The 17709-nt window shown below is 41.8% G+C and overlaps 1 protein-coding gene across 1 annotated transcript in view; it reads right to left on the bottom strand.

Moving 5' to 3' along the window:
• Positions 1-17709, bottom strand: part of LOC139995554 (uncharacterized) — a 42413-nt gene that overhangs the window by 11085 nt on the left and 13619 nt on the right. Inside the window, exon 3 of the mRNA XM_072019161.1 lies at positions 1059-1113. Coding sequence (XP_071875262.1) covers positions 1059-1113 — 55 coding nt within the window. The remainder of the gene's footprint in view (positions 1-1058; positions 1114-17709) is intronic.

Genomic DNA, 17709 nt, shown 5'->3' with positions numbered 1-17709 from the left:
GACGATAATGACCGAAGGGCAAAGTCAGGGCCGTAACCGCTTGCCGGATTTGCCGTGAACCGCCGACAAAACCGTGACCTTCGGCCCTCCCACTTATTTTCCAATTGCGTAACGATGCTCTTTTCGTCTTCTCTTCGAGCGAACGACGGAAGACACCGCGAAATTAATTTTTCTATCGTTACGCAGGCAACGAAACGAGCCACGATCATCGCGGCAAGTTCATCCGCTTGTTCCTTCTATTCCAGAGGAATTTCTTCTGCAAGAAATCAGGAAATTTTGTAAGCTGGATATCTCGAAAGCGATTTGAAATTGGTCGCACGTGCCACGGGTTATCGAATTCGTGTTGAGTCTGCGTTATCGAACGATGCGAAGAAAAACACGCGGCTTCGTTTCAGAAGACTTCCACTTGAAAACTTGGCTTCTGTATCTCGGCAAATAACAACGCGAACGAGGAAAAATTCATCCTTGTCGAAAATGCGAAGATTATAAATCGTACCGCGTATAATCTCCGCATACGAAATTTTCGTACGTGCCATAAATAATACGCGCTGGGAAGTAAAGCTATGCAGAGTTACCAAAGAAGCTCCGTACGCATAAAGACCGAAAAAATGTATATATATAAAATTATAATATAAATGTACCTGACCAACCTATGGAAAGCCGACTTAATTTTTCAAAAATTTCTTTTCCTTCTTTCTGCGATCGATAAAGGAACGATATTCGCGTGGAAGAAGGAGAAGAAAATACGACGTAGGAGCCGCAAATAAAATTATCGAATCGTAGGATCCGGCGCATCCTACATTTAGGGTTGCAACCGTTGGCAGGAGCATAATGCAATTGGGGGATCGTACGAGCGGTCGTTCTTTTCACCGCGGGATTTGGTCAATGAAACCAAAGCGCACCGACGCTCCTCGCCTATCCTATGGTTCCAACGGTGCCGCTTTTTACAGCCAGTTAGGGCTACTTATGGGAATAAAAGAGCCTGTATCGTAATAAACGACGACAATAAGAAACAGAAAGGAGTCCGAAGAGATGCGTCGATGACGCGCGTGACTCACCGTTTGTTAAACCGTCGCAGCTGTCCGTATCGTTGCTCAGTCCGTTATCGATCACCTGAAAACACGTACACTTGATTAACGGACGAAAGGATACAGTTATCGACGAAAAAAATTCGCATTCTCCGCGCGTTCCGCACGGAGAGCTCCGCTAAGCTGGTTGCATGCTAATTCATGTTCCACTAACGAGGATAATCGCGCTTTCCACGACGGAAATTTCCTCCGTGAATTTTCCGCGTAATTCGAGCGTCACGAGAGACGAAAAAATTGCCAGGGGCACGAGAGATCGCTAAGATACGAGTTTCTGTCCGATTTCTCGACTCCTCTGTAGGAGAAGCCAGCTTGCTATTGTTCTCGTCCTTTGGACGAATCCTCCGCGATAACGTCAGCTTTACCTCGTTTTGATAAATTAACGCTCCTAGCGTGATACTCTTTGCGAAAAAAGAAGAGAAGAAAAATGAGAGATGCTTGTCTCTTCGAATATGTTAGCTCGTACGTTACTCCTCCTCTGGAACGTTAAGCGTACTTTTCACAGGCGCGTTATTTTCGATGCGATTAGGCATTGCGATTCGTGCAAACTACTTTCTTCGTACGAATCAGCGATACACGTGACACGCATCGAACGTGCAAAGTGTCTTTTAATTTGACGATACGACCGAGGAAAATTCGTCGGAAACATAGAACAAGTTCTTCTTATATCAGGTTTTATTCCCAAAAATATTTACTTTCATCTCTATGGGATTATGATTTTTCTGATACCATTGACACTTACTGGAAGAAACGTTATAAATAACATACTAAATACTTTGAAGTGGCCGCCGTAAATGAAAGTGCGCGTCACATTCTAATATACCTTTTAATAATAATTTTAAAATACTTGAGTGTACAAACCAGTCGTAAATAACATCTATCCTCGTGAAATCCGGCGCTAAACGCGTGCTTAACGCAATGCATTTAAAACGAGTATTTTCGGGAACAGAGGCTCGTACGAAAAAAGATTTTACTCTTTGTCCGCGACTGACTTTTTCGTCTTTTCTCTTTCATGTTTCTGATGTTAAATCACCAGTTACACGGTACTCCATAGTACGACGAGATAGCGTATTCGTTTATGGCTTCGACTTGCATGTGCTGCGAGGCTATTTGCCTTCGCGAAGGAAGAATCGAAAGTCTAATCCTCGTCGAGGCACGTTACACCGTTTCTCTCGCGACCCGTCATCGATGATTTCTCCGCGATATCAGCGTCGTCGCTGCGAATTGCAGCGAATTAGTTTGCTTGGTAATTGCGGCAAAACGCGAATCCAACCTTTTGCCATCGATTAAGCATCTGTTTCGTACTGTTATTTTTTCAAACTCGTTGAAAGGTTAAAAGTCGAGGAATATTTGACATATCGGCAACGAAACTGAAATTTACGCCAAGCAGAACTTGAAAGCTTACGTCGTTCTGAGCTATTACGAGTTGAACATCATCGCACCTGGTGCGATTATTTTGGCTACTTCGATCGCATAATATTACGCTATCGTCGATACGATTGCACATACATCCGCTGATCCTTTTTTTTTTTTTTTTTTTTTTTTTTTTTGCAATCATCTCGGTTACTTGAACACCAACGAACTCTCATATCGCCTTAGATCTTGCCTGTCTCATTGCTGCCGCGTTTATTTTACAAGTTATTAATTCCTGGTAATTAAATTCTATTCAGGTACTTCGTTATTATTTAGTAATTACGTATTAACGATAACCATTCCTAGTTATTACGTTCTCGGTAATTGTAATTACCAATTTTTAATTATATAGCTTTAACAACGATAGTTCATTCACTGGCTCGTGTAACTTTTCACTTTTCGTATTGTTAACGAGTTTTTCTCGCCGATGAAAAGAAATTAATTAAAATAAAGATAAAGCGAACGGGACAAGTTTCAAGGCGGTTTTAACATTTTTTGGTCCACGATATCTACGGTTTCTGCTTATCGCGGCAACTTCCGCTTCCGATATCAGCGTTGGATAACGAGCTCGTCCAAAGGAAAACTATACAACGACGAACACGCGAGTCGCCCATCAATTTTTCAATATTAAGAGTCTTCCATACGATGATGAAATAGTTTACGTAAATAGCAGTCGTTTAATTAACGGCTCGCGCTGTGTTATCGATCTACGAAACTGGGCTACACCGGAAGCGAGTTGTTTCGTATTTTCAAGAATAAAAACCTGTTATAGTGTCGTTCGAACGAGAGACAGAAGCGAGTGAAAGCGGGCGGAAGTATAAAGAACAATCGAAAGTGTAAGAATATTAAAAGCATAATCGCGAGTTTCATCACGTTATTAAATATTATAACACGGTTGCTCGATCGGTCTTCCAGATTTTATCGTCGAATGCCAAAATGCGAGTCTAACGGAAACTTCAGCTACAAAGTTCAGCGTATTTCTTAATCGAATTGCCGAATTAACAGTCATCCGTACGATTTTACCTTTCCAAGTTAGTTGGTGGAATCGTTTCTCTCGAAAACTCGGGTCAGGCATCTTAACTTGACTTTACTAGAACTACCACATCAAATTGACTGGTTTTACAATTTTATTTTAAAATTCCTACTTCATGTTATATTTTTTTCCGCAGTGATGTAATGACTTTCGCGACGATAACTAAAAGAATAATATAATGAATTTTATTGTGCCTTTTATGTATTTAAACTGAAAATAATTTTGTATCAAAGCTACTTATACCAATACCAGTGAAAATGACTGGTACTTGTCAAAGTGTAAAAGGATCCTGCAATCTGTTTATCGAACCCCAATTAACCGCTTTCCTCGTTTTCTACAATTTCTCACACGTTTTTTAAATTTGTACTGCGTATCATTCGATATGATGATATCAGTTATCAGGAAAATTCCGCATCGATCACGATGCTTCCATCGATCCATATATGTCTCGATGATATAAAGAGTACGAATTCGCGATAATATAATGAGAATTCTACTTAGAAGGCGACAAATATTCCATTCCTCCGAGTTTTAACTTCGCACGATGAGCAAACTTTATAAAAACTTCAAACTCAGTTTTATCAGTGTAAAAGCTATTGTGGAGATAGTGCGGATGAGAGACAAAGCGACGATATTATAAGTGAAATTATGCACGTTATGCGCGTTCTATTTTCCCAAAATTTCCCGCAAACACGTACAAATCCACGCTGTATAAATTATTTATCGCTAAAACGATCGTACACTAGAAATACCACAGCAGTCAAAATTCTACAATTTTATAAATGTGTCAACCCTCGTTTAGGATTAATAATACCAAAAAATGTACCACATAACATGGAATTGCTTCTGTAGGGAAGTAATAAATTAATAAATATAAAAATATTCCATTATTACCTACTTTTTAGAGACCATTCATTTTCGCTGGTTTTGGTAGAAATAGCTTCGTGTTAACTATCGGTAGTTCTAGTGTTAACGATTACAAGATAGAAATGATTTTTGACAGGTTACAGAGATCGCGTAGCAGAACACGGTGATTCAGGTACTCGACGTCGAGCCAAGCAAATGACAGTTTTTCACGCTGATAAAGCGATCTTCGCTTACTTGTAAGAAACAACGATAGCTTATAAAACGTCAGAATATTACAAATTTATCAAATTTCATGGAAACTGGCTATTTCCATCGATTCGTCGATAGTTCCGATGTGAACGTATTTTTATTCCTCGAAGCTTCTCGTCTGTCCAAGCGTTTGAACGCGTGATTTATCGGTTTACACGAGGAGACGATACAGACGTATAGAGGAAGCGAAATTAATTTCGTTGATCGGAAGAAGCAGCGCGTAACGAACGTCCGTTTTTAGCCTAGTTTTCCCGTACAATGTCGATTCCATTCTTTTTTTTTTTTACGAAACGGGTAAAGACAAAGAGGTGGAGAACACGCCGACGAAACAGGCACGAAACGTAGCTGGAGGGTCGCCATTATGTAAGCACGTTTTGTAGGACACATCTTTTGTCGTGATCTTTCTGAAGCGGCAAACTGCGAACGAACGTTGTATACGGGTGCATAAAAAACGCGAACGTAACAGATACACGTGGAACGAACGATCCTCAAGCTGCCCTATGAAAAGAAGCTTAGAAGCTACTGTCGACGTTCTCGCGAAAAACGACGCGTCTAATGGCATCTGATGCTGCAGTTCCATAGACGCGCAACTTCGCAATGCGCTTTTCTCCCAGCGATTTCGCGTTCTCGTTTCAGGCTACCTGTGTACTACGAATTATACAATCGTATTGTCGCGAGTTACCTTCCATTCAGCAATACTTGACCATATACGTATATGCATGTCTTCATTTTCGGCTTTGCAGATCCGAAAAGCTGAATTTGCTCGCAGTCTTCTTACAACGTCGATTTAGGTCTACTTAGTCTAATGACTATACCTATAATTTTACCTGTTCGACTTGGGCTAATTTCTCGCTTCTATTCTCTTTCTCTCTCTCTCTCTCTCGTTATCCTTCCACATGTCCCCTTGCATGGACATTTTTTCATCTTGCTCCTTCTTGCTTTCGTTCGCTTCGCTCAACAATTTTCTCATTTCTTCTTCTTCTTTCTCTACCATCGACAAGTCATAGTCGAGTAAACGGGCTCATAAGTAAAGTGCAAGTAATTTCAAAGTCTTACAGACCATTACAAATAAAGTGTGTGGATGAGTCAAGAGCGAAGTCACGACAGATCACCGTGAGTCACTGTGTAATACAGTAATGCTCGCTTAAATTCCAATAGAGTTGTTTCGTTTAAATTAAATCAAGCGATCCAGAACCACCGCCTATTACGCCAGCGTTTCAAGCCATTTTAAGGTCAATCTCTTAACGCGTCAATTCTCCCTCGGTTTATCGATGGACACGCATGGTTAAACTTTTTATAAGAAAAACGACTTACAATGCAAACAAATACTTTTTACAACGTGTATCATGAATTTATTCTGGTATTTCTCGACATATTTTCGATCAGAGTATTAGCTTTCGCTCGATGAAAATGAATTCTCGCTTGTAACCACAGCCCTACCACCTCAGCTTAATACGAGCGCAAAGGGTTGAGTCGCAAGTTCTGGAATACGGTGGCGGCTAATTGCTCGTCCGTAGCTGTGAACGCGTGCGTAAAGTAGTTGCGTAAAGAGGCGAACAGCGGTATGACAGGCAGTTGTAAATGCTGGGAGAGGCCGATGCGCTCCCTGTCACCGCCACCGCGTGTTTACGTACTCGTACGTACACCGGTTAAACGAGTTACGATGAGCTTTAGCCAGGGGAAGATCGCAAGTCCGGAAGGAAGTGGAAAATATTAACGTTTCTTCGGTGACACAGGGGGAGAAGCGTCCTTCCTTATTTCGCATTGTGATCGATGGAAACTCTGTCCAAGGGAACTCTTTCACTCACTTTGTTTATGTACCGCAACTGTTATCTTTGTCTTTCCTTTTCTATTTTTTCTTTTTTCTTTTTTTTTTTTTTTTTGAGAAATAAATTGAAGCTTTAAAAGGGGAACACCCGTTAACGTAGCTGCATATATTATGTATATGTTACATATAGGACATACACAGGGCAATTTAAATCTTCAGCGTGAGAATTATCTATAAACTCGTATCCTAATCGCAAGTATTTTGTTAATCCGTTAATTGATTTATTCGTTGACCATAAGTTTCTATTATCGTGGAATTAATGGTCGATAATCGTACGTCAGTCTCAACCAGATCCACTTTTGGCCTTGAAACGCGTATCAGTGTACGATAAGGGAGCACGTTCGGATAAGAAAATTCAACAGTCCCAAGTCCCATAACCGGCAACTAATTAAACCTTCGTATAATAAATGGCGTTTAGATAAGTGGAGTTTGCTCCGCTGTATTAGTATAAACTAAAGCATAGTCGTTAAAGATGAGGGCGTACGCCTTCGAAGAACACGGAGTAACGCGATTCTTGCGGCTTTGGAAGCAACTCGAGCTCTTTACCTCGTCGAAAAAATTCGAAAATCACGTGCTTGAATACTGGGAAGGTGTAGATTGTAAATTTTGGTTTCTCGTTAATTTTACGATCCCGCTAAATTTGCTACAGTGTTTCTCTTCGAAGAGACGGTCGAGGCTAGAAACCTTACAAAACTGGCTGCGACTTATTAAGGAGAAAAAAAAAAAAGAAAAAGAAAACGAAAATGTAACGCGCGTGTTAAAGTATTCCTGGCTTATTCGCGACGCAAACGAAACCGTGCGCAGTTCTTTTCGCCTCGCGCTTCGTTTCTTTTCCGCTCTCGTTTACATTCAGCTGTCGGCGGCCGGAGGCGCGATTCAAAGGTCACCGACTCGACGAGAGGCACTTGAAAATCAAGCAGAGAAAATTCCAGGTGCGCGATCAACGGGGCACTCGTGATTTTCTAGCGGAAACAATGCAGCCACAGAGAGAGATAGAGAAAGAGAGAGAGATAGAGGAGAAGGAAGAGGGCTCGTCGACTCGACAGTAATAAAAGATAATGTATTCCTGCACGAAGTGACAGCGAAGGAAGTCGATGCGGCAACGATCGCGTTCTTCGGACCACGCGACGTACGGGTCACGAGCGTCGTAGCGAGCAGCAACTATGATTCTCTCGTTGTTGTGTCCACTCGAATTCCTCGTTCGGCAACCATAAATGGCAACAGGCTACTATCGCCAACGTTACTAGCGATAAGTTACAATTTTACTTGAACGATAGATACGTAACTTCAAACCACGTTCGCCAATGTTTAACCAGTTGGCTGTTGCGACCTCTTCGGAAACTTTGAAAAGTGTGTTCCTAAAATGCGTGGTAAACGACGACGAGTATCCTCGTCGAACATAGAGTACGTGTTAAGATATGGAATTAAGTTGTCACTTTTCTTGTCTTCTCTTGTCTCTTAATTTCATTACCGACACGGCTCGTCATAACACAAAATATTGCCATTTCTTCGTGACAAGTATACTCGTCAGAAACACCTAACTGGCTAAAAGGAAGTCCTAATAATACTCGTGTTGTATTCGATACTTTCGTTAGAATAAATATTGGGTTGACAACTAAATGATTGCGGATTTTGTCATTAGGTGGTATTGAAAAAATCCGCAATCACTTAGTTGCCAACCCAATAATATCTTTGCGACTGGCAGCCTTGCGATCGGATTTATTTTAGTTTAGAATCCGCCTAAAGCCGGACCGTCCGCTAGAAAAGCTTAAGCGTGCAACTATAAATCGTTCTTACAAATTACAAAGACAAATACGAAATTTTTCGAAAGCGAGCCACGTCAACGATGAAGGATATGAGTAGGTCGATGGAGGGTAAATGGAGCAATCGACGAGCAAATTTTTTTTTTGTAGGAGCGCGTAACAAAGAAATCGGACGACGCTGGGTGGAAAGTGGTCGGTATCGTCTTAACGAGCAATAATTTCGTTCAGCTTCGACAGGTTACAGGATAAAACTTAATTCGCTGTACGCTTTCACCGAACCTTCGAACGAAAAGATCGTATCGTTCACCGGCGGTGTTCGATGTATTTGCCGGCAAACGGGGAAACTACTGGTGGATACGCTGAAACTCGTTCTTGTAGCTCGAATGCGTCGTAAAACGCGTCTCGTCCTTAGACGTCGTCTCCTTGGCCGATCTCAATTGGAATCGTTTATCGAGCGAATAATCGGACACAAATAACAGTTTTCCTATAACCGCGGAAACGTTGTACAAATCGACTTCCCGGCGGTTATCGTTAGTTGCTTTTCCTTCAACTTACATTCGGCCTATCGAACCAGCGATTAAATTATAATTACAAATTTCCTCGAAATTATAGCTCTCCGACTGTTGGAGCGTGTGATTTTAAAGCAAGTGTCACGCAATTAGATAATTAAACTCCACAGATACGTTTAACGAGTATCGTCGCGCATTGTATGGATATTACACGTAATTAGTTGCATAAGTCGAACGATCGATCACGCAAACTCTTGCCACCTGAATATCGACATGTTCGCTCAATCTACTGTATCCTTAAGATATTCTCTCGAGTATCTCTTCTGACAATGTCGTAATACACGTTATTCTTCCTTTTGTACTTTGTTCCTGCCGCAAACGTGTTTTTTACAACAGTGCAGCTTCATAGAAACGTGAAACCAAGTCTATGAAATGTCGTAAAATGGTGTTTATCTCAACAGAACAAAATGGATACGTGGTACGTAATTAGACAAAATAATATGAAACAGAAAACGTTGTGGTCTATTATTCCCTGATAAAACGAAAGAAACTTTTCGGACAACCTGATATACATATTCATTACTCCATTTTCCCCTAAGTTAACAACACGCGTAAGATATTCATCAAATATTTTTACGCTTGTTCGAATACTTTCGCCAACCGGCACAGGTACACGCGTCTTCTTTCGTAGAAACGTACTTATCAATCGAGCTTAATCGATCAAAAGCAAATACGAAAGACGGGGGGCAAAGAGGAAAATTCGCGAAACAGCAGAATATTTTGAAGAGGCAACGAAAGAATGATCGTAACGGGAACTTCCTTATGCGCTGTATCGAAGGAGGATAGCGGGATTAACGGGTTTGATACGGCCAGAGGGACGTAAATTTCGAAATAAAACGTCGGAGGTTCGTCCAGGCGGTGCGGTGCATTTATTCTCGAGACAGCGAGCGCACGCACCGGTGAATCGAATTGCAAAACGGCTATAAGTATGCGCTCGGTTCTCTCGGCTCGTATGCGCTCGATTGCTTCGGGACAGAGACGAACGTTTCAGCGCGCTTTAAATCGATCTGTTTCTTTCGCAACGTCGGGAACTGGCTGCACGCGTTCATGCGGCGTGCAAACCAATCGACTTGGTCGGAACGGGACCGTGTCCAACGATCTTCGCAAATTTGTCTTTTCTTTTTTTCAAACCAGAGCGGCGCGTGCGTTGCGATCCGCGATCGTCGATGCGCGAACGCCGTCACGAGACAAAATCTCGTTCGCGTCCCCTGCAAACGAACCAAAAACCGCTCACTCTGCGAAGAAAACGCCGAGAAAGTGATTCTTTTTCCTTTTCTCTTTCTCTCTCTCTTTTTTACGTGATTAGTTACGGATAATGAAAACCGGACGAGTTGCGTATAGAAATATCCACGGAAGATTACTATTTAATTCCAGAAAGGCAAAAGCTAAAAGATAGCGAAACTGTAGCGCTCTTAGTTCGAAAGACTATCTACCATTTCGATACTGAAGACAAGCAAAGTTTTATCGCTTCCTTTGTGCCATCTTTGCTGTTGCTCGTTCGATTTCAAATATCCAACTATTAGTTTCTAATAGTGTGTATATCGCAACCTTACTTAGAAAGTGAGAAACACAGACAGATACATTCTCGTTGGTAAGTCTGCAGGCTTGTTAATTGCAAACACAGGCTTCCAGAACTCTAAATGAAATGCTCAAAGCATAATTTCATTTTCCCAATGCGCATCCTAGACGTTTCGACGTTCCAATAATTGTTTTGTAAGTACATGACCGTCCACGTACACGCAGTTTAATATTAATAAGCATCAAGTTCATTTTGCAATTCCAATATCCGTTTACGTATCCCATTCGAAATGAACCGAGCGACTTATGGAAATCAGTGAATAACTATTGGGTTGGCAACTAAGTGATTGCGGATTTTGTCATTAGGTGGTATTGAGAAAATCCGCAATTAGTTAGTTGCCAACCCAATAAAACAGGCTATTTGTCCCTGAACGAACCTGCATACGCGAATCAGAAAAGAGAATATTCAACTGTTCAGCAACTCGAATCCACCGTCACATTGTTTACGGTATCTCGACTTACCGATTTCCGATGGACGTATCCTGTACAGTCCTCGACGACGAGTTCAGTTAGCCGTTCGAGATTCCTGCAGGCTGTCAAAGTGGCCACACTACCTTCGATGTCTTCGATGACAACAACCGCGTACCGATGCAACGAGCTGCCGGAAACGCGATTACATCGACGAAGCTAGTCACGACGTACGATTCTCGATCATCGAAGAGCTTCCATGTACAGACTCTCGAGAACAACTCCAAAAATATACTCTGAAGAGGATCTCTAGCAGCTATCGCGTGCACATCACGGACACCACGTACAATCCAAAGGAACTTGCTTCAATAAGAAGATAACGAGGCTCGTTGGACGCGGTCAGAGGACTCTGTGACGAATGAAAAGACGCACGGGAGGATAGCGAGCCTGAAATTACCGCGTTTTACTCGAGTTGTTCGAGGTTGTAGGAGGTTTCGCAGCGTACGACTCCAGGCACTTGTCGCTCGTTCGAGCGCACCACGCCAACTGACAGGAGGACACGAAGCGCGAGAGACGCGACGGACAGGCTGAGTGCACAGTACACGCTGACGAGAAAACAGAGAGAGAGAGAGAGAGAGAGAGAGAGAGAGAGGAGGCTTGTCCTCGTCATCGTCGTCATTTTCGTCGTCATCGTGCCGTGTGACCCATGTGCGCCATAACGGGTACCGACCCCTTCAACTTCAACGTATGCAGACGCGAGTGCCTCTGATGATACGAGAACGTTTTGACCATGCTCGAGGTTAATTTCAGGCTCGGAATTTCTGCTCGTGGGAACGTTCAACCAGAGTTTGCTGTTTCTCAATTTTCTGACCGGTGAAACGCGAGCGAAGAAACATCTCCGCGTGACTCTGCTCGTTCGACTTGCGTTACCTTTTGCTTCACTCGTCTATTAGTTTCAAGGGCCACGCAATGCCCTTTCCGCGTACCATCTCAAACTTCGAGGTAATGTTCTTTTTTGGGAATTCTCCTTGGAGTCTGAAGCTTCGTTTTGTAACAGTTGGAATTAGAGTTGATATTTGGCCATCTGTGGGAAATTTGTCGAAAAGCACGGAATGTGTATAATACGCATGGATATGTATAAATATACAAAGTAAAATGGTCTTTGGAACTGGAACTTTGAAGAAGCGAAACGCGATTAATCGAAATTAATCATCGAACAGCACGTACATCGAAGAGAAACGAGTTACAAGGAAAATTATAAACCTCGATAAGTTTTCTAAATAGAGATACGATAATTTTATCGAAATTTTGCGAGAAATGAGTTTTATCTTGGCAATAAATTTTTGTTCTTATTTGTTGCCATACGTCGCAAGATACTCTTATTCATTTACGCAATGAGATAGAGAAGTAGATAAATTGTCTATTAATATCTGCCAGGAAAGCAATAAAGATCTCTTCAATTTACGTAGTACACAAGTTTTGTACAGTGCCAACGATCTCACGACTATTTGTCAACGGCGCCAGCAAAGTGTGCATACACCTACTGTCTACGTATTGGGTTCAGCTTATCGAAATCGAATTGCAATTAGATCGACGCGTTGATCATCGATCGGAACTACGCACGCCTCTTTACATCGCTAGGTTCCTTCGTAATTACGTAATTTACATCCGTACCAACGTTTCAAGGTCGACCAACGTTTTAGCGTAGCTTCGACGTAGGAAAAATTTCAGCAAGTTAGGGTATCGCTTTAAAACAATTTAAAAGATAGCGAGGGTTCGATCGAAAGGGCGTGTCCCTTCAGTCTGAGCTAAGTCAAAGACCAAAGATTTTAGATAACCGAGGGATTGTCCACCGACTAATCTATCATCGGATTAGTCACTATCAGACAATGGTCCTGACTACAGCCAGCAGAAGCGAAGAAATAAGTGGAATTAAAACCTTTTGATGGGTCAGTGGTTGAAATCGCTCGATGAAAACAGATCCAGATGGAAGAAGATTTGCGAATTTTGAAGCAACTTGCCGTGCCCCAAATCAAAAACTGTATTTTATTACGAGTGACGCACGTTCGCTTCGAATCGAAAATCGCGTTTAGTAAGGATGACGTAAAATTGCGAAACATTGAGAAATCAGGATGCAATCTTAATTACAGCTTACAGCGTACATTGCAATTAATATTTATATATATATTATTACATAAATATATATATTATATATATTTTTTCTGCATCTAGTTTTGTGTATTTTAAAAAAATATATATATCTAGTATATCTAATATATATCTAGTATATATATATCTAGTTTTGGGTATTCTAAAAGAATATATATCTAGTATATCTAGTATATATCTAGTATATATATATCTAGTTTTGGGTATTCTAAAAAAATATATATCTAGTATATCTAGTATATATCTAGTATATATATATATCTAGTTTTGTGTATTTTAAAAAAATATATATATATTATAAATATAAATAAATAATATATATAAAAATAAAAAATATATATATATATATTTAGAAAACAACACTAGATATATATAATATATATATATATATATATATATATATAAACAAAACTAGATGCAACAAATCTACGTTATACAATATACACCTCCATTATAGTTATCGGTTGAAAGTATGCCATCAAAGATACCATGAAAACGATCGCAAAACAAAAGCTTACGTATCATCGGGAGATCTATCGTTATTTACGCCATGTGATACGTTATCATGTAAATTAGACATTCCGTTGAGCTCCGATGTCTCCTACACGTTCTTGCTTTTCGCGTTATTCGATCGCGTAGAAGCGGCAAACGATACGGAAAGTATACTCGGACCCAATTAATTATTACGTAAATGCTGCGATAAGAGACAATGGCGTGTTGATACTCTTCGTAGGTAGCACAGCTCGCAGCAGCGATTTCACATACGCGGTTAAAGATACAAATTAAATAGAGGAAAATATTGGCGACGTACAAGCCAAGTTTCGTCGTTTGGCAACTTCATCCACGGCTTCGACTGGAGACGCTATCGCGCAGAAATCGATAGCATCTTTGCATCCGTCCGTTTCGGAATTTCAACTTGAACGAACATGACGAGATGGAAATCGAGAGGAAACGGATGAAACAGCGCTCGCAACCGAAGCCTCGATCTCCAAAGTCGAAAGCACCACCTGCGTCTATCAATGCGGAGCCGTAACTATGTACTTTCACTCTCTTGGCGATTCGTGGATCGGTCTCCTCGACCGACCGATCCTTCCTCCGCGAGAAACGTCGGAAGTCTGCAGTTTGATCCGCTCTAGGCCGACACATTTCTGTCCACGTTCTCGATCGAACGCCAACCTTCCTTTCGTCACGTTGCTCGTTTCTCCTACATATCCTGATATTCCGCGGTGTCTTGGTGCGATAAAAGTGGAAACTTTCTTTTTGACAGCGTCGGTTGCCTCGAGAGATCTTGACGCAGCACGACACACGAAGATATTTCGTCCGCTATCCTCGTCCACACGTGATTAATTAATGTCTAGTGCCTTTAGTCAGCGTTATTGTCCGTTTAACGCGTGGTTGTCTAATGTACAGTACAGTTTTAAAGTATCAGAAGGTTTACATATCTTTGGGAAAATGTACTTTTTCATACGATGGAATTTAGAAAGAGTTAGTACTATACTTGTATTATTATACTCGGAAGCCTTGGTTTTCATCATTCAACGACTCTAATACCTATTTTTCTTCACTTGAAATTTTTATTCCAACGTATTCGAATGCCATCATTCGCTAAAGATAAATGGAACTGCAGGATGACTCGAATCTGTATAATCGTCGCAGCTACGAACGCTACGATGTGGTTAAATTGATCTTCGAGGACAATGCGCGATACTGAAACCGGCGCTCGTAATCGATACAGTTTTTAAACATTGCAAAATTATTTTGTCGGTCGAGAAGTTCCTTATTTTCGGACTCTTAAATTTTGGAGTTAGAGGTCGAATGAAAAAGATTTGCGACTATCGAGGTACACGTACATTTGAAAGGTACAATTTGAAAGGAGCGTTCGATCGATGAACTTCGTTTTCACTTCTCCCTGCAACCATTCGTACGGAAGACTAAATATTAAAAGAATATCCGAAAATCGACAGTACAACAAATAATTCGATGAATCTGAAATATGACAAAGCCGCGATCTGCTGATATTCGAATATCTGCAGGTCTTTGGTCTCTTCATCGAAGATCATTTATTGCAACTTTAATCGCACTTTTCCACGTTTACATATTTCCTAGTGAACGTTATCATTAGGATACTTGTTATCTATTTATTGCCAGTTTGCTTAATTAACGAGTTCGTTATATCTGTTCCAGGCGAAATACGTAAAAACGAGCAAGCAGAACGTAGAAGCAACACGGAACGAGAATCAGAAATAAGCAAATACGATAGGAATGCAGGATTAGCTTTGATTTCTAGTCGTTGTGCTCTTGGAATTATAGACGCGGCATGGAAATACCTAAGAACCGGCAACCGAACCAGTCCTCCGCGAAACAACTCCCTAATTGCGTTACAAGCATTATTATTTTCCAGGAGACATTGTCGCGATGATTCGTCGCGCTATACGCGTATTTCGATTCTAATTAGCCCCGTTGAAATTTCTCCGCTGGCACGGCCAGTGCCACGAAAGCGTTCAAACATTCACCGGCGAAGGTGATTTTGTAACGGAGTATACTCGATTACCGCGAACACGAGTGCGCGAATCGTTGGTTGCTCGTGCCTTCTGAGTTATCGTCGAGTTAAGTTCATCGCCGTGAAATTACCATCCATCCTCCTTTGCATCTTCTTTTTCTTCCATCCAGTAAATCTGTCGGCGGTTACCTGCCACTCTTTTTCTCTTTTTTCGTTCTTCGTTTCGGCACTTGAAGTTCCTTCGACGTAACGGATTCCGCCAGATATATATCAGCGGATCGAAGACTGATTTCCACTTTGCGATTATCGTTGACAATTTCCACGATGATAAACAGCGGGAATACAAAAATAAAGATCGAATTGACGAACTAAATCTTATAAAGACGTCACGACCCTTCGAAATTTTTCTCGTTCGAATCGTTGTACCAGGCAACAATTTTTCCTTTTCTATGTCATAGAGTGGGAAGCGAGTATCCTTAAATCTATTTTTATACGCGTGTATGCTAGCACGAACTGACGCTTCGCGTACTATCTCCCCTCCTGAAAACTACCTTGGCGATCTTTGAATTTTCGAAGGGTCGGCTGTTAAAACACCGGTAGCCGGAAGGGTGAAATTGGATCGAAAGGCGACAGGTGGACACGCGTTAAATCTGCGGCCGGTTCCGAGCGAGAGGAGAGCAGATTCGATTTCGCTTTTTCCGATTCTCAGGCAGGCGAGAAAACAAAGCTGCTGCTGCTGCACCGACACGCTCGCTTTCTAAACGGTTGAACGAACCACACGCACCTTGGGAATATCCGAGAGACTGTTCAATCGGCCGGAACCGCTTTGGAGAAATGTTGACGAGACGACTAAACTGTCCGACGATGCCGGAAGTACACCGATCGCTCTCCCTTCCCGCTTGCACCTGCACCTTCACCCTTCTCAACTGCCTCCGATTTCCGCTCGATCTAACCTGTCTCTACTCCCGTACACGAGCTTAGATCGAGCTACAGTTCCTCGTAGCGTCTAGTAGTTTCGAAGCGAACGCTTAGGCTACTGGTTACACGGACGTTGCATACGCCGCGTGCTACACGTCGCGTTTCCTCCGTCCAAGTATTTAGGATGCTGACTGGACGAACGTTTTATTGGCGTTTTACACGCTGCGTATTACACTTCGATACGAAAGATCGCGTTACGTTTCTCCAGTGTGTTCCGTTTTCCGCGTGTAACACGCGACACGCGACAGGCGGCGTTTCGCCAGCGTATTTCACAGCGGGTTGCACGTTTGTACAGCGAGTTGCGTTAAAACACGCAGTTGCTACTTTGGCGGAGAATAAAAAGAACAGATTAAGACGAAACGTCGATCGAACAGAATCGAGTTTCTCAATTCTGCTAGCGCCGTTTTAGTCTCCTAATTTACCTACGCTCTTACCCATAACTGTTACAGCTATATCTTTTAATTTAATTACACTCTCGTTTATTAATTGCGTATTAGGGCGATCAAACCGTTCAGAAACCATATCGGTCAACTCCATAATTTGAAAATGTTACGAACATTATCGCTTTAAATTTGCTGTACGATTCGTTAATGTTCGCGACATGTCGCGACGAACGAGCTAACGACGTTAAACACGTACGATTCTTATAATCCATCGTGCTTTTGAAAATAACTTTTACAAATTTATATCTTTGCCGAATTACCATCGACTAATCGTTTTCTTCGTAATTTCAATCAATTACGATATCTTACGCGGAACGAAGAAGCGCCCTGACACTACGAACTTACGAAGGAACTTCTCATACGCGACTTCTTCGTCTAAATTTCGTTTCCCTCGTCACGTACAAGGACTGGTGAAAAATGCCGCGGAAAGTCGCCAACTCCAGCGTAACGAAGCGGTTCATCGAGCGTGGCTTGCAACTTTTCAATTAGCCGCAACTTCCAGATCGTCGAGATGGATCGACGCGTTTGTGCGACGCTTCTCGAACGCAGCCTCCGCAAACTATCGAACAATGTCGAACTTTGGCTCTCCGCGTAACACGAAATTCTCTTGGTTACGACAATTCTCGCAAAATACGAGGTTCGCGATTTTTCTCGGCCAGTTACGTCAACGATTGATAATTTACGAGCTGGCGTACGCGAGCCAACGAGAAACACGTAGAACGCGATACGACCTCGCCGACTCTCGTACGTATCGAACGAAACCAATGAAACGGTGATCTCGATTTGAAAATTTCTACTCCGTTTTTCATCGCGATTTTCTCCTCTT

Source organism: Bombus fervidus, chromosome 16, assembly GCF_041682495.2.
Source record: "Bombus fervidus isolate BK054 chromosome 16, iyBomFerv1, whole genome shotgun sequence".
In the NCBI taxonomy this organism is placed as follows: Eukaryota; Metazoa; Arthropoda; class Insecta; order Hymenoptera; family Apidae; genus Bombus; species Bombus fervidus.
This window is presented reverse-complemented; position numbering and strand designations above follow the sequence as displayed.